The sequence below is a fragment of the Emys orbicularis genome, chromosome 9 (assembly GCF_028017835.1).
Source record: "Emys orbicularis isolate rEmyOrb1 chromosome 9, rEmyOrb1.hap1, whole genome shotgun sequence".
Taxonomy (NCBI): domain Eukaryota; kingdom Metazoa; phylum Chordata; order Testudines; family Emydidae; genus Emys; species Emys orbicularis.
In genome coordinates, this window is record NC_088691.1 from 48053389 (window position 1) to 48075120 (window position 21732).

The 21732-nt window shown below is 39.4% G+C and overlaps 1 protein-coding gene across 2 annotated transcripts in view; it reads right to left on the reverse strand.

The window, feature by feature from the left end:
• The window catches only part of LOC135883542 (SLAIN motif-containing protein-like), a 106526-nt gene that overhangs the window by 82154 nt on the left and 2640 nt on the right, over positions 1 to 21732 (reverse strand). For both annotated transcript variants that reach the window (XM_065410727.1, XM_065410726.1), the window contains exon 2: positions 20228 to 20959. In XM_065410727.1, coding sequence (XP_065266799.1) covers positions 20228 to 20959 — 732 coding nt within the window. The remainder of the gene's footprint in view (positions 1 to 20227; positions 20960 to 21732) is intronic.

The window sequence follows — 21732 nt, forward strand, 5'->3', positions numbered from 1 at the left end:
CACATTACTGATATAACAAGTGTGATGAGTTAACTTTTTTTGAAAGAGGCTTGTGTGACACGTTGATTTTTAAATCTATTTTTACAGGATTACTAAGATTCAGTTTTCCAGTTTTATCCCGACAAATCAAACGGCATTAAAGGGTAGCTCAATCCAGTAAGCTTTGGAAAATTATACTACAACTATTAAGAGATACTGTAAAGATGCATAAAAGACATAACCAACTTACAAGAAACAGGATATCCTTTGATTTAACAAGTATCCAAATACCGAGCATTAATAAGCTGCAAACAAAAATTATCTAATCCAAGCTTACATTTCATTGTTACTTAAGAAAACTGGTCCCACACTGAACTAGTTTTGCTATGGGATACAACTTCTGGAACCCTGTACTATTTATGTAAAGATCAAGTTTATTAAAGTTTTCCCCTGTAATTAAATATCAAGTGAAAATTAAAGTTTTTTTGGTAATTAAAAGATCCATCATAATTACCTATAATAGTAGTAACCATCCAGCCATATATTGTTAATTTGACGCAAGGAGTTGGAACTCATTAATATGAGCTGAGTTACATGGCTAAAGCTCTGTCTTAGCTAAAGTATATTTATTTAGTTCCCTCTTTCAGTTTATACTTAAGTTAGTCTTTCCCACACATAGCATTTTATAAAATGTGGCTCTAGTAAGGGACAGTTTTAATTGTGTACAGTGAGATTTTTCTTCCAATATAAAATGCATGCTGTCTTATTTAAAAATGTGTTGGTGGGATTCTTTGTGGTTCAATCCTATGCATTAATAAAGAATATTCAGCTTTTAGTGACAGTATTTTACTTAGCCTTACATTTGTGGTAATCCATCAGAGAAGAACAGATGAAAATATACACCAGTGCCTGATTTTTGAAGTACTGCATCTAAATTAAGAGCAAAATGGGAATCTAGAAGATATCCAAATGACAAGTTCCCCTAAAATCTGCACTGATATAGACTGCTCACAATACAGTATCATCCAAAAAATCTGATTTAAAGATCGCAGATTAAAAAAAAAAGAAAAAAGTGCATTACATGTTGTTTAAGTGGATGGGAACTCTTACTTTGCAGAAAGACATAGTCAGATCATTGCCTAAACTCTAGGCAAGAAGTATATTTGTACAATGAGGGCTATAAATTTTAACACTAAAGTGGGGATGATTTTCAAATAAAGATTCAAAATTGTTTTGAGAGCTGCAAGTATTATACATTATTTGTCTACAATTTAAACTGCAAAAAGCAGCGAACCTGAATTGTCAAGACATATGCTTAGGGCTTGTCTACACTGGCAAGTTTTGTCGCCAAACACTGCCTTTTGGTGACAAAACAGCAATAGCATACACACTGCAATGGGACTTTTGTCAAAAAAACAAAAAAAAACAAAAAAAACCACCCAGTTTTGGCAACAAAAAACTTCCGAGAGAGACTTTTGTCTTTTCCCCTCCCTTTATTGTTGACAAACAGCCAGTGTGGACACCACGCCTTTTTTTTTCCATTTTATTGGCCTCCAGAAAGTGTTCCACAATTCCCATGCTGTCACTCTGGGCAGCGGTTTGAACTCCACTGCCCTGCAGCCAACCCGCCCCTCCCCCTTGCAAGCACCGCGAATTTTAAATCTTATTTCCTGCTTGCTGGCTTCCCAGGTGAGCATGGCTGGCTATCACATCAAACACACTCCCGCTTGGACCACCGCTGAGCTGTTGGAACTGATCAGTATATGGGGAGAGGAGTCTGTTCAGTCACAGCTGCGATTGACCCGTAGGAATCGGGACACATATGGGCAAATCTCTCAAGGCTTGTGCGGAAAGGGCTATGATCAGGACACGCAGCAGTGCAGAGCAAAAGATAAAGGAGCTGAGACAGGTGTACCATAAGGCGCGGGAGGCGAACCATCGCTCCGGTGGTGCACCTAAGACCTGCCGTTTCTATAAAGAGCTGAATGCTATTCTCGGTGGTGACCCCACCTCCATCGCCGATAGCCCCGTTGATACTTCGGAGGCAGCAGAAAGGGGGGGGGGGTAACCTGGAGGCTGAAATTCTGGATGAAGAAGTGGAGCTAGAAGAGGATGTGGAGCTCCCAGCGGGGTCGCCCAGTGAGGTAGCCAGCCAGGAACTTTTCTCCACTCCAGTGCTCTACGGGGAGCAGGAAGCAGATGAGATGCCAGGTAAGTTGCTGTGGCTTGTGTAGGGAATCAAAAAGTGGGAGGCAAGTAGCATTTTATGTGAGCTGGACATTGGCCTGTGTAGCCAATATGCATGGCCAAGCAGGTTGTCGATGGACATCGAGACCTGCAGGGAATCCTCCAGAGAGAGGCTCTGGAAAGTTTCCAAGAGGTACTTGTTATTCCTCTGCCGCAGATTCCAAGGGATTGCAGCCTTGTTAGTTCCCCCATTGTAGGAAACTGTACCATGCCATTTAGTAATCACTGGAGCTGGGACCAAAGCAGCACATAGCTGAGCTGCATATAGATTGGGGTGAAAGCCGCAAATATGCAGTAGTTGTGCCCTGGTTTCCCTGCTTACCCACAGCAGTGAGATGTCAGCCAACAGGTTGGCTGCCTGTGAAAAAGTGTGTGATCATATTAGAATGAGTTCCCTGCAAATCTGCCCTGCAAGGTGTGACCCTTTTGTCCGAACGCACAAACACCTTCCCCCCCACTCCTGACACTCACCATGATTGGGGTGATCGCGGAGCAGTGTGCCTGCCTAGAATCAGTGAGAAAGTGATTGCTACTAGTTTCAAAAGGCCCTTGTTACTGAAATGTTTCAATCATTTGCTGGAATGTAACAATCCCTCTTCTGTGCATTGTCCACAGCAGCCAAGACCTTGCGGAACACACCACGCACCTCTGCCGACCAACTTCAGCAGATAAGGAAGAAGCCGACATGCAGCAAAGACGACATGTTCAGGAAGGTGCTGCAGCGCAATGAGAGACAGACCAGGGAACGCAAAGAGTGCTGGGAAGCCGAAAGTCAGGACAGAAAAGAGAATGCAGCATTTGCTAGGCAAACGACAGAGTGGATGATAAAAGTTATGGAGGATCAGACAGAGATGCTCAAGTCTTTGATACAGCTGCAGACGGAGCAGATCCATGGTCGACCTCCACTGCAGCACATGCACAATTCTTTGCCAACCCCCCCCCCCCCCCCGCCATGCCCAGACATTCCTTTTCACTTCACAGCACTGAGTTTCCCCATCACTCCACCCCCTCTCACAGCTTGGACAATGATAGCTGGAGCTACACACAGTTGTGAGGTTTTACCCTTTTTAACAATAAATAAAGGCTAAGGTATTTAATGGTACAGCGTTTTTATTCTATGTTCTACAAAAGCATATAGCAATCAATTCACACTCAGGAACAGGCTTCTAAAGCATTTTGTTGCATGGATCTTGGGCCCCAAAATTGTTCATGGATGCACCAGGGAAGCAACTCCAAAGCAGACGTGTTAGTGCCCCTCATTGTCAAAGTGGTTCCTCAAAGCCTCTCTGATGTTAATAGCAGCCCTCTGGGCTCCTCTGACAGCCCTAGCATCTGGCTGTTCAAACTGTGCAGCCAAGTGTTTTGCCTCAGTGCTCCACACCTGAGCAAACATTTCACCCTTAGATTCACACAGATTATGCAAAGTGCAGCATGCGGCTATGATCACAGGAATATTATCCTCGGTAAGGTCTAGTCTGCCACTGAGACACCTCCAGCAAGTTTTCAAACGGCAAAAAGCACATTCGACTACCATGTGGCACCTGCTCAGCCTGTTGTTAAAACACTCCTTGTTGCAGGTCGGGGGCCAGGTCAGCACATAGCTCCAGGAAGGTTGCTTTACGCATCCTAAAGTTCTGTACCCACTGGTCTTCATCCCACACCTGCATGACAATTTGATCCCACCAATTAGTGCTTGTTTCCACAGCCCAAAAGTGACGGTCTACCGTATGAAGCTGTTCTGTGAATACCAAAAGCACTGATAAGTTGCTGCTGTCCATATCACACTAGGGTGCCTGCCATTCATCCTCAGTCAGTAACTTTGCGAGTAACTCTGCTGTTATGCGCGATGTCCTCACAACAGTTAAATATCACATAGGAGAGAAGTGCGGGATCCATCCTCTCTCACTGCAGATGCTGGCACGCACTACGAAGACTGGCAGTTGGAAAAACAGCACGAAAGGAAAGCCAGAACGCCGTGAAAGGAAGCCAGAAACCACTGGAGGACTGGGAGACAAAGCTGTGCAAGACAGGACATTTTGCACGTCCCAGGCTGAGCCGCACTCCGTTTCCGCCTTCCAAGATGGTGTCGACAGGCACTGTGGGATACATACAACGGTGCCCCGAATGTGGACACGATCTGTCGACTCGCTTTGGCAACTTTGCTTTTGTCTATTTTTTCGTGTCAACATTAGTTTGGACAAAACTTGCCAGTGTAGACAAGCCCTTAGTTTTCTGCATTTCTCCTGCAGCAGCTGATATCACCAACAGCAGCTCATGCAGTGCATGGGTTACATCCATTATGCTGATTTAGATGTTTTTGAAATACAGATTGATGCAGTGGGAAAGAGACCCCCAGTGTTTACATTTATTTAACAGATTTTGATATATAAAATGTGCCCTTCCAGAGTGTTTACGGGGCATCTATATAGTTCAATGAAGCATGTAAAATTCAGCATGTAGTTCCCACATTTTTCTATTTCCAAAACCAAGTGTCCACCTCTCCTTAGCCAAAGGAAAGGTTATCATAGTCCGGACTTGAAATGTTTGCCCCATACTGAATAGTCTTCCAGATAATCCCTAAGATGACTGTACCACCAAGTATCACGCAATTTAAGACAGTTGTGTTTACTGTTGTACATACATCGAGTGAGATTTTGTGCCATACATTCAGGGTACCACAAAAACTTGTATGGGCTGCAGTGAAGGGGTGAACCCCTCCAATTAAAAAGTAATTCATTATGTTTCTCATATGCTTAAAAGAAAAAGAAAAGAAAGAAAAAAAGCACTTTTCTCTCCCTGGCTTCACTCTACCTTGTCCTATAACAGACTAAGGTGCAGCTTTTCCCCATGGTGTCCCCAATGTTTTGTTTCCTTCTTTCTCACTACTTCCCATCCACCTCTTTCTCTCTCCCCGTCCACCTCTCCCCTGTAGCCAGCTCACTCACCAACTCTCACACCCATCCCCTCAGCAGAAGTGAACACAGCAGAAAATCTGCCCAGGATCTCAAGTTTAGTTTTAAATCAAGTTTTCCTGCTTGTTGATTTAAATCACTGATTTTGTAAATCAATCCATTCTTTCTAAAACTAGATATAAAACAGCAAGAAATGACCCAAAAAGGGTAGGATTGAGAGGTTGTGGGAAGAGATACAGAAGATGATATATGTTCTAACTACCTATACATTTAGCTAAGTCCTTTGTTTGTGAATTCCTTTTATAAATAGTAAGTACAGAATTTGACATTTTTTGATGGGCAATGTAAGGGAGCAGTCCCGCAATCCTTCAACAGGTAAAAGCCAATGACTGCTACTGTCTATATTGATTTAGAAAGTTACTTGAAGGTTGATAACATGCATGGCAGGAAGCCAGCTTTCTCACAGACTAATTACTGGTGGTGCAAGCAGATATACCATTTTGAGTAGCTGTTTACAAGAGATAAAGAGACCCAAGAAAATGAAAACAAAAAGTGAAGCTACAGACTTCAAAACTATTAAAAGCGAAGGCTGTTGCATTTCACGTAGTAACTCATCTATGAGCAGGATGTATAAAATGGGTCTCAATGTGATGCTATTTTTGACAATGTAACTGGTTTACAAGGTGGGAGGGACAGCTACCTTAGGACTTCAATGGGATACTACATAGACACGTCCGTAGGACTGGATCCTTATTAAGTTAAGAGAACAGAGCTGAAGTCGAGAATGTTAATTTAATATTCCATTTCTGATATTTTCATTAAAAAAAAAAAAACTGCAAACTTCATGACTTTTTAGCATTTAAGGTTCCAAAACCAACCTTAATTCTGTCCCCTTGTTTCAATCAATGCTTATATTGGCCCCGAGCTTGCAAATATTTACACGTGTTTAACCACCTCACATCCTGGGCCTTAGAGGTTGTTAGAAAAAATAGTTAAAGTCTACCGAAGAGGTCGTAAGTCTCGTAATCAAAAAATGTCAGACAAAATAAGTTTTCTAAAGACAAAACTCTTCTGGTTCAAGAGGTTTTAAGAAAGATAAATCCAAAGCAGAAACTACTTACCAAAATCTGATCTCTGAACTCCCACTAATCAATAAACATGCAAAAGACCAAACTAATGAATATTTATTTCTGTACATTTAATACTGCACAAACTTAAATGAGGGAACTTTTACTTTATAATTTGGCTTGTTTTGGTTATTTATAATAGGCAAGGCTGGTAGCACTACCTGTTAAGGCTGCTCCACACTTCCTATTATAAGACCCTATTTTTACTTGCTTATAACTTTGCCCAACTTCCGCCTTTGAGTTGAAATTTTCCATCTGGATGTCAAACTCAAGCTGAATTTTTCTGGAAAATTTTAGCCAAAATGGTTCAGCCATTTCCAAGAACAAGACTACTGAAAAATTCATTTTGCCCCCCATGTTAAAAAATTTTGAGAGCCGTTCTTTTAAATGCTCTATTGCCTCTCTGCTTTGGAGAAGGGACTTGAAATTTGGCAGGTGTTAGCCTGTGTGTCAAAGATGTATCTTTGGCTACCCTCATGAAAACCATGCAAATTATAACCCTTTTTTGGAAGGGGGCGGTGAGGGAGGAAACTGCAATTTGCATATGCTCAGTAGAGACTGATTTTTAGCAGCTAATATTTCCAAAGATTCCATTTTCACTGCATGCTCCATCCCCTCACTGCTCCCACATGTGACTGCACTGCATACTGACCATCCCCAAAGAGTGACTGAATATGCGCTAGCCTTGGGCTACAGGGGCTCAGGACTTTCCCTGTAATAGCTATTCTAGGACAGGACCAGGCACTTGAACTGAGTTCAGGAACCCAGTATCTTCTGTCCTCTCAATAACCTCCCTGCTGGCATCCAGGCAGCATGGAGAAAGTTGCCTTCTGATTCAAATGCACAAATGAAAAGCCAGTCCAAAGGGGGAGAGAAAGGAATAGACTGGGACAAATCGTCTGATGAGATTTGGAATTGGGGACGAGGGTGGGTGAGAGGGAAACTAACACTTTGAGTTGGAACAGGGCAGGCTACCACTGTTTGGGTAAGGCTCAGGGAAGAGAGGGAGACTAAAACTAGGGCCCTGGTTGGGGGGGGGGAGATAGAGGAAGAATGAGGGAAGGAGGGTGTGATGCTCTGTACCTTGGGGGAACACCCAGCACCCCCATGTTCATCGTTGTAAAATGATTGTGTGGTATCCAATGCAAAGTTTGTGATGTTGGCTGTCTTCGGAAGGCTCATGATGCACCGAGCATTTTTGTTATAGTGATGTTATAGTAATTGTTCTTACAGTAATGTTATAGTTTATAATGTCATGTATATAGTTATGAGGCTGAAAATGTGTCTTCATGGCTTAAAATAAGCCTAGGCAAAAACTCTCCAAGAGCAGACAGGCAGTTCACACCTCATCAGGGCATGTATGGGACAAACCCAGCCCAGCCTCACAGGAACAAAGGACGCTAGCCTAGGCAGCAACAAAAGTATCTGTTGGACTCTCGAGTGAGTCACCCCCCTTCCCTTGGTCAGTCAGGGACTATGATGAGGTAATGCTCACCTGACTTTGAAGGGGGGGGGGGAGGGTGCAAAGCCAAGAGTAAAGAAAGAACATGATAAAAGGGAGACATTTGCCATGCTCTTCCTGTCTCTTCCACCTCCATCTACAGACACCACACCAAGCGACTGAAGCACTGATCAAAGGGGAGAGCCTGGCTGAAGGACAACCAGCCAGCCTGTGGTGAGAAGCATTTAAGTTTGTAAGGGCACCAAAACTGTTAAGATCAGCTTAGAATGAGTTTTGCTTTTATTTCACTTGACCAAATCTGACGTATTATGCTTTGACTTATAATCACTTAAAATTTATCTTTGTAGTTAATAAATCTGTTTGTTCATTCTACCTGAAGCAGTGCGTTTGGTTTGAAGCCTGTCAGAGACTCCCCTTGAGATAACAAGCCTGGCACATATCAATTTCTTTGTTAAACTGGCGAACTCATATAAGCTTGCAGCGTCCAGTGGGCATAACTGGACACTGCAAGACGAAGGTTCCTAGGGTTGTGTCAGGGACCGGAGATATTGGCTAGTGTCATTCGGTTGCACAATCCAAGCAGCTAACGTGCCAGAGGCTGTGCGTGAACAGCCCAGGAGTGGGGGTTCTCACAGCAGAGCAGGGTAAGGCTGGCTCCCAGAGTCAAGGATTGGAGTGACCTAGCAGATCACCGGTCCAAATAACACCAGAGGGGAACGTCATAGAGGGGAGAAAAGAATTGACAAGGATCAGGTAAAGAGACTGAACAAGAAGTGGATTTCCCTCTCTTCCAACCCTAGATTGGATGAGAAGCCTGGCCAAGGAGACCAGGAGTCCATGGGGTTGGAGGAGAAGACAGATTTAATGAGGAGTCATGAGGGGAGTGGAACTGGGACTGGGTGAGCAAGAATAGACAGACTAGGATTAGAAGCCTCAGGGTTAGAGACTAGGATGGCAAGAAGAATGAGACAGGGACAAGGAGCCAGGGGTGGGGAAGAGACAGGACTAGGATAAGAAAAGTTTGGAGAGGACAGGGCAGAAGAGTCTGTCCCCACTAGAGCACAATCCCTTCTGGAACTTGGAATGGAGCTTGAGTACCACCATTCCTCCGCTGTCAACAACTATCTGTGAAACCCACTAGCAAAATATGTCTCATCTCCTTCTAATGCTGGTCTCCAGAGAGAATGATCACCTACTATTGCTATCAATTACTCCATTAGCTCAAGCAGCGGAGATCTGTGTAGTAGATCTAAAGGTTCCAACTCTACTGATGAACCATGCAGATATAAATGTAATGCTAAAAAAATATTAAGGTTGCAGAGTCAAACACTCAAAAGTTAAGAAATGTCAGATTAAAGTTGCCCATGCAACCTTAATTTGGCCCCCTTGTGCACATACATTAGGATTCATCTTTAATTACACGATCGTGCGTTATTTTTTCCACAAGACCCCTGCCTCATTCAGTGGACAGGATGTTCACTTAATAAGCACCTAACCAATATTTTTTTTTATCCTCATTGTTCAGGTCTTAATTACAGTACACTGTTCAAACCCTGCCCTGCTGTAAAGGCAGAATTATTAATTTCCTCATGGACATTTCTATGGTGCTATGTATTTGAGTACTTCTCAAACATTAATCTATCTTCACAAAAACCGTGTGAGATGAGGGGGTATTAGCTTCATTTTATAGATTAGGACCAGAGGCACAGAAATCCATTAATTCTGGGTTCCCAATTTGAGTGAGGACATGATTTTTCAGAGTACTTTGCATTATATTGCACTTTATATATTCACAGACAGTTCCCACTGACATCAGCTGCAGTTGAATGCTCAGTACTGATTAGTCAAATCAGACCCCAGGGTCTCAAGATGGGCACTCAGAAAATGAGAGCCACATAATTAGAGACCATCTCTGACAAGTTTGGTTTCAGTGACTAGCTGTGTAGCAGAGGCAGGGATAGAAACCAATTCTCCAGGGCAGAAGTTAACCAACAAAGATGAGAGCATCCTTTCACTTCCTGCAATCCCCTGCCTTACTCACTAGACACGGTCCAATTTCTGTAAGAAATGAGACAGGAGTCCTACTGACGACACCTTTCTTTGCTACACAACCCTGATTCATTCCCAGAACACTGTGTAATCCTGTGCACTGAATGAGGCAGGAATCCTGTGGAAACCAAATAGTATGTGATCATGTAATTAAGGACTGTATCATAATGCATACACCCTAAGGGCCCAAATTAATGATTGCACAAGCAACTTTAATGTCGGCATTTCCCAACTTGTGGGTGCTTGTCCTGCAACCCTAATGTTTTTAATGCAGTTTTCTGTATGTTCTATAAAAATCTATTTTAGAATTCCTTATTGTTAAAGTGTGACTCACCTCAGCATTAGACAAACTTAACAAGAGACCATATCAAAAGGATTGTACTAATCAGTATTCCTAAAATTATAAAAAACTCAAGATTTTTTATACTCATGAGACTCACCACCAATGCTACTGTATAACAAGATTTTAACGTATATTTTTAACACAGAACAGGAAAAAAAAGCCTATAGCTAATAGGCCTATAAGCCTATAGCTATAAAACAAGAGTTGAAGTAGATACACTGACCTAGAAATCTTGAATTTTTAATTAAATTTACTGCTTGAGACACACTTTGATACCTACTTAAATCCAGTTACTGGTACAATACCCTAAATTCAAAGTTATTTCATTAGCTCTCTTTTTAATCTATACATTTGATTATTGTTATGATAATCTATGGAAGTTTGCATAGAAAGCAACACATGCCTTATCACACACAGGAAAGCGCGTTTTAATATACAACAATACGTTTGGGCATACTGTTATTGGCACAGTGTGATTAGTCTCATGCTTTCAGTCATCCAAATAGTGGAACTCCAAGACAAGTCATCCTCCAAAATTGCTTGTTATTCTAACAGAATTGTTTGGCAAACAAAAACCTGAATGATTGAAACTATATAAATGATATAAGCTTGTCAGTACTATTTCTGAAATCAGTACTTGTGGAGTTATTATACCAAAAAAAATAATCTCAGCACTGCATTGCTACATTTCCTAAAGAAGCTATTTTTAAAAATTCAGTTGACTAATTTAAGCCTCCTGTTGATGGCATTCGTGACACCAACCACATGGGAGACCCCCTTGAAGATTACAGCGAGTTGCCACCTTGCTTTAATCCTTTGAGTCTATTTCCAGCTTGCAGGTACTGTCAACGTCTTGTGCTGAATTCCTCTAATGCTCAAACATGCTATAATATCCAAGCAGTAAGGGCAAGCTGTGTTCAGAATTTTAACATTAACCATTTTTTGTTATTTTCATACATACAAAATCCTCACACCCACCACACTGGCCAACATTTTCAAAAGTGCCTACTAATTTTCGTGCCTCAGATTCTGGATGCCCTACTTGAGATGCCGTAAAGGATGCCAATTTTCAGAGCTGGGTTTCTCAGCACTTTCTGAAAATCAGGCCCCCTTCAGGCATTTCAAACTGGGTACCCAAAAAAATCAAGGCACAAAAATTATATTTCTTGTTTTGAAAGTTTTGGCCAGTTGTATTAAAATTTAACTAAAATTTAGCTCTTCCCATATCCCACATTTTTAAGTTGACCTACAGAACATAGGCTAGTGAAATACAAAGAGACAAGTCTGATTAGTTCCCTAAATACTGGTGATCTCTAATTTTTAGTGTGAAAATATCTTCTCCTTGTCCCTCTTACTCAGACTTTTCCTTTTTCTTACTTTGCTTCCATCTTTTTAGGAGGCAAAAGATGTACCCGAGTAACACTGGCACACTTAAACTGAAATACCACCCTATTTATGCAGATGAAATGCCAGCTGAGATCAGATGTAGATAACTAGCTTTAAGTAGCTTTCTGGATTAACTACCTTTGTTCACAAGGATAATGAGCTGAGGGGTGAAAACATTATCCTCACATTTGGTTTGAACAGTGGCTTAAGATGGTCACCACTAGCAGAAAGTGTAGCAATGCCAGTTTTCATTAAAAACTGTCAAATCCATTTTATATTTGGTGACAAATGTTTCTAACCCTATGAACTCTCTCTGAATCATAGGTTGTATCAGCTGGAGTTGTCAGAATATGTAGGCAAGCTCTTACATGCCGACTTATCCTATGGCACTACAGAACTGTGGTTAACACTGAAAAAGACAATCAACCTTCATTTTTCCCCTCTCAAATACATCTACCTGAAGCTGTGACATTTGCTTCCTAGAGTTTTATTTGTAAAACTCAAAGTCTTTGCAGTGCTTCAAAAACATCATGATTAAATGGACTGTGTGCATATGAGCAACCACACAAAGTTATATTACTATTCAAATTTAGCTTTTAAGACTACCTATTGATCTTGTTAAAAAGACAGCATAAGATACTAATAAACTGACAGTATATGAAAAGGAATATTTAGCATAGTTCTTTAGTAGCATGAAACTAACTAACTGGAATCCCAAAATTTCACATTGGCAATCTAGGTACATTAGAATGCACTTCTTTCCCTACAACAATACAAGGAAATTCATGTACACACACTTCTTTGGGGGAGAAAACACCACAAGATATCTAACCTCCTGTGCCTCAGATCTACTAGCCAACAGCAAACAAAGGGCCTAATTCATTATTTCCCTGCACCTTGCAACCATTGTGCTGCGTGGATGAAAAATGCTAGCATTCTAATTGCTAGCATTTTATACTCACTTTGGACCATTCTAAGTGATTAAACAAAGAACCTATTCTGATCCCGTTTATTCAAATAAACTATAAAACAAAAATAGTGTAAGTTTGGAATAACGCCACAGAAATCAATGGAATTACACTGGCATAAGAAGTAGGGAGAGTTCAAAATCAGACCCAAAATGCAGGGCAAAAATGAAGTGGGCTATAATTATTAACCTGTATAGGAAATGTTTAAATTTGTCTGTTAATCTCTACATTACTGATTTTAAGGTTCAGATTTACAAAGGAATTTAGGGGCCTAAAGATGCAGGCAGCTAGCAGAATTTACAAAGCCACATAAATAGGTTTAAAAAAATCCAAACAGAACCACAGCACTAGTACAACGCTGCAAGACTTGCATCCAAAAACAATTGTAGAGAAACATTTAAATTTCAAACAAAGAATTCACTGGCATTCTAAGAAGTTGCATAGAAATATCAGTCTTAGTCTATTTAAAGGGACACTGTCAGGTTCATTTAAGTTTATAAATCCTTGTTTTTGCAAAATATTTCTGACTTAAATATGTATAAATTGCATTGAAAAGTTACTACAGAGAAGGCAAATTCACCACTCTATGGAAAATTTGGAGCACACTGCTAAAATAAATTACTGAAACTGTGAGAACCTAACACTTATTTCCTTAACTTGTAAAATGCTCAGTGTAGATTTGATAGATATAAGCCTTTAGTTATTCAGTAAACATCAGACTGGATTAAAAAACTGCCTTATTTCTTTTAGCTCTACTTTAAATTTACATTTGTTCTGCAGATGAACTGGTTAATGAAACAGCCTAAAATGTAGTTTGCAGTGTAGTTGTCGGTCCCAAAAGCTTGTCTCTCTCACCAACAGAACTTAGTCAATAAAAGCTATTAATTCATCCACCTTGTCTCTCAAAAAGATAGCTTGAAAGGAATAATCACAAATAAGTCACAAAGTGAACAAAAAGCACCACTACATGAGCACATTGCGGAAAAAGTTCATTACATTAAAAATGCTATTATATTTTCAACTCATCCTGTAGATTTTACATCAGGGTGGATTGATCTAAATCATAGTGATTTAAATCAGTGATCACCAAGCCTTGATTTTAATCAATCAACTTTTTCATTTCCAGTCTTCAGTTGTTTTCTAAAGAAAAGTGCATTCTCACTGACTGATATAACCATTAAAACATGTTGATTTACAACTAAATAGAGCCTTTCCACTAGATTTGGTACATCTTTTTGCTACTTAAAAGGGTACACTTACAACTATATACATTTATTCAAACAATTATATAGCTTAATATTTCCAGATTGTTAATAATTGTACATTTTTAATGTTAGAAAATTGTGAATGATATATAGCTTATTTACTAAATTAACTTTTGCTCATGATTAAGCCTAACTTATAATCAGGGGTATTTTTAGTAAAAATCATGGACAGGTCACAGGCAGTAAACAAAAATTCACGTCCTGTGACCTGTCCATGACTTTTACTAAAAATACCCCTGACTAAAACTGGGAGGAGCAGGGGTGGGTGGGAGGAGCCATCGAGGGGCACCACGGGTGCTGGGGAGGGGGGGATTGGTGGGGCTGGGGCAGGCTCCCTGTCCAGCTCCTGGGAAGTGGTGACCCCAGCTCCCTAGCTCTGTCCCAAGCCTCAGTTCTGCAGCTCCCATTGGATGGGAACCGCAGCCAATGGGAGCTGCAGGGGTGGTGCTTGGCTGCCAGCAGAGGCAGCATGTGGAGCTTGGGGAGCTGAGGGAGGCGAGCCCCCCCTCCAGGTAAGCACCCCCCCAAACTACACTGCTGGGGGTGAAGGGGACCCCGAGACTGCCCCAGCAGCAGCTGGTTCACATGATCCAGGGGCTGCCCGAGCTGCTCAGGCGGCTCCTGGGCCAGCCACAAGAGGCTGCTGCAGAAGTCACGGATTCCATGACATACACAGAGCCTTACTTATGATATGTTCTGACATGCTGCATTAGACTCATAGACTCATAGACTTTAAGGTCAGAAGGGACCATTATGATCATCTAGTCTGACCTCCCGCATGATGCAGGCCACAAAAGCTGACCCACCCACTCCTGGAATAATTCTCTCCCTTGACTCAGCAGTTGAAGTCCCCAAATCATGATTTAAAGACTTCAAGTCGCAGAGAATCCTCCAGCAAGCGACCCCTGCCCCATGCTGCGAAGGAAGGCGAAAAACCTCCAGGGCCTCTGCCAATCTACCCTGGAGGAAAATTCCTTCCCGGTCCCAAATATGGCGATCAGCAGAACCCCGAGCATGCGGGCAAGATTCTCCAGCCAGACCCACATTGACCATTGATACTAATTACCAGCGATGGCACGTTATTGACCTATTGACTAAAATCACGTTATCCCATCAAACCATCCCCTCCATAAACTTATCAAGCTTAATCTTAAAGCCAGAGAGGTCTTTCGCCCCCCCAGTTTCCCTCGGAAGGCTGTTCCAGAACTTCACCCCTCTGACGGTTAGAAACTGTCGTCTAATTAGGATGGTAACCGGAATTTATTTTTATTAAAACAACCTTAAATGCTTTGGATACATAAACTTCTCTTATCAAAAGATTAATAATTTACATTTGCAACTAAATGATTTAACAGAGTGATTGACTGTAGTTAGTTAATTAAACTAATTATTTTCAGATCAGCCTGGGAAATTTTTCAAATATGCCTCAGTTTAAGTTGGCTAGAGCTTAAGTTCATACTCGCTTAAATCTCTTGAAAATGTAACTGTCTCCTAACTTATTTAGGCTGCCCTATTGTGCCATATTTATAAAGTTTAACCTCAAAAGTTAGAGTCAGGGGAAAAATATCTTTCTTTATAAAGAAAAGCAGGCTTTAATTCATAGTTTTTGATAGAGGCTCATGGTTTCAGCATGTTTGTTTGTTTTTAAAGAGATATTATAAGTAGGTTAGGACCTTAACATGCTTTGTGTTAAATTCAGATTTCATTTTAAACATAGTTCAAAGAACAAAAGTAAAAATATCTTTTTTTTTTTTTAAATCCACCCTGTTTTACAAGCAAAGTCAGATCTGTTAAGGGGTTTTAGAAGCAGTATTTTTAGTGGCACTTATTCCTCTATTCTACTTGAAAGAAGCACACCTTTGTGTCTTTAAAAGCATATATGTCACTGTTTACAGGAACAAAGTTAGACCTACCTGTTGTTTAGGTCCATAAGCACACATTCAGATGAACCAGGTAGTCTTGTGCTGAAAATGCTGGACTAGGATTCTGGAAACCTAGGTTCAGAGTCCCAGTTTTATTTCAAATATGCAACCTTGGAAAAAAGTTATTTAATTCTCTCTCTCAGTTCGCCTACATGTAATAATACTTCTCTACCTCACAGGAGCATTGGAGGAAAACAATCATTAAAGTTTGTGAGGTAGGTTCTAGAGTGATGAGGACCAAGCACGTACTAAATAGAACATGGTCATCTACATACCTATTGCACTTCCCCCACGTTGGCGGCATTTCTACAAGTGAGTAAGCCCCTTCGTTTTCAGTTTAAACTAGGGCTGTCAAGTGATTTTAAAAATTAATCGCAATTAATCGCACTGTTTAATAATAGAATACCATTTATTTAAATATTTTTTGATGTTTTCTACATTTTCAAATATATTGATTGTACAGTGCTCACTTTATATTTATTTTTGATTACAAGTATTTGCACTGTAAAAAAACAAAAGAAATAGTATTTTTCAATTCACCTAATACAAGTACTGTAGTGCAATCTCTTTATCATGAAAGTTGAACTTACAAATGTAGAATTATGTAAAAAAAAAAAAAAAAAAAAACTGCACTCAAAAATAAAACAATGTAAAACTTTAGAGCCTACAAGTCCATTCAGTCCTACTTCTTCTTGTTCAGCCAATCGCTAAGATGAACAAGTTTGTTTACATTTGCGGGAGATAATGCTGCCCGCTTCTTGTTTACGTCATCTGAAAGTGAGAACAGATGTTCGCATGGCACTGTTGTAGCTGGCATTGCAAGACATTTACGTGCCAGATGTGCTAAAGATTCATATGTCCCTTCATGCTTCAACCACCGTTCCAGAAGACATGTGTCCTTGCTGAAGACGGGTTCTGCTTGATAACGATCCAAAGCAGTGCAGAGCGACGAATGTTCATTTTCATCATCTGAGTCAGATGCCACCAGCAATAGGTTGATTTTCTTTTTTGGTGGTTCGGGTTCGATAGTTTCCGCATCGGAGTGTTGCTCTTTTAAGACTTCTGAAAGCATGCTCCACACCTCGTCCCTCTCAGATTTTTGAAGGCACTTCAGATTCTTAAACCTTGGGTCGAAAGCTGTAGCTATCGTTAGAAATCTCATATTGGTACCTTCTTTGCATTCTGTCAAATCTGCAGTGAAAGTGTTCTTAAAATGAACAACATGTGCTGGATCATCATCCAAGACTGCTATAACATGAACTATATGGCAGAATGCAGGTAAAACAGAGTAGGGGACATACAGTTCTCCCCCAAGGAGTTCAGTCACAAATTTAATTAATGCATTTTTTTTTTTTTTTTTTTTTAAAGAGTCATCAGCATGGAAGCACATCCTCTGGAATGGTGCCGAAGCATGAAGAGGCATACGAATGTTTAGCATATCTGGCATGTAAATACCTTGCAATGCCGGCTACAAAAGTGCCATGCAAATGCCTGTTCTCACTTTCTGGTGACATTGTAAATAAGAAGAGGGCAGCATTATCTCCTGTAAATGTAAACAAACTTGTCTGTCTTAGCGATTGGCTGAACAAGAAGTAGTACTGAGTGGACTTTTAGGCTCTGAAGCTTACATTGTTTTGTTTTTGAGTGTAGTTACGTAACAAACAAAAAAATCTACATCTGTAAATTGCACTTTCACGACAAAGAAATTGCACTACAGTACTTATATGAGGTGAATTGAAAAATACTATTTCTTTTGTTTATCATTTTTACAGTGAAAATATTTGTAATCAAAATAATATACACTTTGATTTCAATTACAACACAGAATACAGTACATATGAAAATGTAAAATAACCCAAAATATTTAATAAATTTTCATTGGTATTCTATTGTTTAACAGTGTGATTAAAACTGCAATTAATTGCGATAATTTTTTTTTAGTTAATCGCATGAGTTAACTGCGATTAATCAACAGCCCTAGTTTAAACTGATTTTTACAGAAAAAATCCTAGGTTTTACAAAAGGTATTATTCTTTTTTTCCACCCCAATTTTCATCCTACTTTTGTATCATTCAAATATATGTAAAAAAATAACTTGTTTTATTAGGAAGACAATACATTGCATGAGATATATGTTTTACGATAATACATTAATCTTTGAACCGACTAATGAATCTCACACCCATTTCAAGCTGTTAGATAATGGTTTAAAGATCTGACACACTAAATTGGGAAGAAAATGAAAATCTGTATCAGAATATGTTTCAGAACACAAGGAAGTATTGGAAAGTTTTAAAAAAAACAAAAGCAGGAGAAAAGGGTGAAGTTGAGTGTATGAGCTGCAAACAGTGTGGCCCAATTATTAAATGTAAATATTTACAGGCTAATAGTTCTAAATCTAAATAGTGAACTGTTTATTCAAATGAAAAGTTTTATTTGGGGATTAGAGATATATTGTTTTCTTAAACTCAGAGATGGCATTGTGTTTGAGTTCTGTTTTAGTTCTGCAGCAAACCACACTTAATTCTGTTCACCAAAGCTTTAATCTGCTGAATACATTTTTTCCTGTCCTTCCGTCCACCAAAATAAACCCTGATATTAACCCAGAAAAATGAATAGTTTTTTGCACCTATTTTACCTGTTTTTGTTGTAGTAATAAACACTGATAAATTCAATAAAATAAAAACAAAAGGCCCTAGAAGTGAGATATTCAGTACACAAGAACCCTTTGAAAGCCCACAGAGGTGTCAGAGATGTGTTTTTTGTTTGTTTCTTTAAAAAGGTTAAACGGGATATTTACAGGTTTTGGTGAGGGTAGATTTAGGGCCCAACAACCTTGATAGTTAACACAAATTGTCATCTACTGCACTGAGAAAAAATAAACATATTTGCTTCCAGTTATAGTAATCTTAGATGTTGCTTGTAATTACATTGGATAAAAATTTTTCATATGGAACTGAGAGTCCCTTTAAAAGTGAATGTTAATCATACATTTGTCTTCTTTAACTGTTCCTTGTTTGTGTAGGTTAGATTTTGATCATACACTGGTATCTGATTGAAAATGATAAATTCCTTCATTACACTAACAACGTAATGGACTTCACAAGGCTGATTTATAAACATTAATATCGGAGTGTATGTACACAATTCTCTGTAACACCTTTTCATTTTTGTTATATTTGCATGTGGAGCCTGATCTATATTGTCCTGGTGAAGAAGTCAACTAAAGTTAACGTTTCTTGCATTGATTTGTCCTGACTGCCAAGTGCCATTTGCTAAACATGCACCTTACTCAGCACTTGCCACAAGTGCCACAAAAAAACAACTTTAATAGTTTCACATTCCAATAAATGTTTCTCATTTTTAAGAAATCTGATCACACATTTTTAGGCATTCTGAAGGTGTGGACAGTTGGATTATAAAGTGACAATCAAAACTGGCCAAATGTTTAGGCTTCATAAAATAAAAGTTTCACAGAAGCTAAGAATACCAAAAATATTTTCAACAGGGAGATAACCAATGGAAAAGTTTTTAAAGACATTGCAGCATTGCACTAGTACACAAGAACCTGAGAAATGCAAGAAGAAATTAGATTAGAAGTATTTTTTAACTAGATGGAGTCTTTTCCGCTCCTCAAACTAGCAAGAAGAGACAGTAGTGCCATGTCATTTGAAAGATAATTGTTTCCCTGTATATTTATAATCAAATCTCAGATTCGAACTGTAACTGATGTCACTAAGGTATTCATCTCCATACTAGTGATATGCAAACAAAAATGTTTATATATTTCTTAAGTTATTTTTACAAGTATAAACTCTGTTTAGAACTCATTAATTTCTAAGGGGTTTGTTTTGCCCTGAGCACATATTCTGTAATAGGTATCTTCACTACAGTGTTGATGTCTGGTCTACTTGCAGATACATAACAGTACGAAAGCCACATTAAACATATCTAACATTCTGTGAATGCAGTGAATGAAGTCTTAAGATACTCACAATGTGCCTTACTTCTAAGTCAAGGCTACTATTGAGGAGTTGGAATTAGTTCTGAATGTTATCTTGTTTAGCAAGCAAAAGTGAAATTGGCAAGCATGCACAAAAAAACAAAAAGTAGAGCGGGACAATTACCTCCCGTCTCCTGTTCGTACACCCCATGTGATATTGGCTTTTTTTTTTTGCAACTACATTATAACCCCCAGATCCTTCTCAGCAGTATTACTGCCTAGCCAGTTATTCCCCATTTTGTAGTTGTGCTTTGATTATTTCCTTCCTAAGTGAAGTACTTTACACTTGGCTTTATTGAATTTCATCTTGTTGATTTCAGACCAATTGTAGTTAGCCTAAATGGTCAAGGATAGAAATAGTCTGTTTATGCTCATTTCATTCCGGCACAGGACTCTTGTAAACAAATAGCTAACATTAACACCTTGATACCAGCTCCAGAAATGAAAATAGTGTACACTGTTCCATGTTAAAAGGGAATCAGATGAATAATGTTTAACATGGGAATTCCAACTGTAGTCTACATTCCAGAACCTTTATAATACTCAGAGCTTTGACATACATACCAGCTGTCCTCTTCATCACTGCAGTTCCCAAGTTCTAGCACTTCCACTTCATCCAAAGCAGTATCATTCAAGAAGCTTCCTAAATCTCCACTCTCTTCATTTGGATTCTGTTCACTCATTTTTACGGATGGATGAATACCTATGGTGATTAAGTCTTCCACGAGTTCTGTGCTGCTACTCCTATCCAGACTTGAAGAACAGCTGACATTAACATCATTCTGCATTTCTGCATCATTCATATATTTTGAGTTGGGAGACACTTTCTCAGTAATACTAGGGCGGCTATAATGCATTTGTATATCCACATCTTTTTTTAAGCAGTCACTCTCTTTCACCTCTCTTCTTATTTTACTTAGTTTGTCATGTACATCTGCCATTATCTGTAATTCTTGCTTCTCTGTTATAGTGTTGATGCTATTGTTAATTTCCATTCCACTGAGCCCTGAGTTATGATTATCCACACCCGTGTTTGTTTGTGTATTTGTCCCTAGCACATTTCTGTGGCTCCTAGTTCTCAGCTGCTGATTCTGGATCTCAAGTCTTCTCACTAGTTCCTGCAGCTTTCGCACCTCCTCCAACTCTGGGTGCACCTGATCAGTACCTGGTTCTGTCTCAGATCCCATTGCAGAATTCTCTGTTGAGCCCCGCCCCAAGTCAGGTTCAAGGGCATGGTCCTGCTCTATGACAGGAGCACTCCCAGGAACTACCATTTTCGAGACACACACAGCCTCACTGTAAGACATCAAAATATAGAAATTTAAGTGCATAAAGATGTACAATATCATTTTAAAATAAAGCATGGTTTTAAACAAAAATCCTGACATTTTATAAGCTGAAACTAATGACCTTGGGGGTAGGATAATGTTTACATTTGAAGGCTATATGCTATAGACTAGATCCACCAACATCAGTTTAAGTACATTAATCCAATGTTGGCTTCAAACATTTTCCAACCACAACATAAGCTTATAAATTCATTGAAATAACTGGATATCACTAAGAGATTCAGAAGCAAAGTATGCCTATCTTTGTTAGACATATTAAGGTGAACTTGTGTGCAGTTTGGCCCCAGACATATTACAGAGCATATCCTTTCAAAGTACTTAGTTTGCGCAACTATTGTTAGAAATTAGATTAAACCAGTTTCCTTGCATGCAGTCATTTACAGTAGTTTAGTTTCCATCTGTTTACACACAAATACATTGAAAAAAAAAAACACTGACTGAACAAAGTCAGGAAGTAGAGCGAGATGCTCATCTCAGACAATGGAAAACATTAAGAAAATGGTAAAAACACTTTGTACAAGAGTTAACACTAGAAAAAACACTTCAGAAAATATTTCTATTGGCTCTGGTAAAAGGTGATGCACTAACTATATTAAATCAGTAATAACAGCACCACAGTTATTGTGGAACACATGAAAGTAATCATAAGTAATGTTTTTACTAGCATGCTTTTCTTGTTGCAGTGGAAAAATTTAAGAGGCAAACTCTCTGATCAAGAAA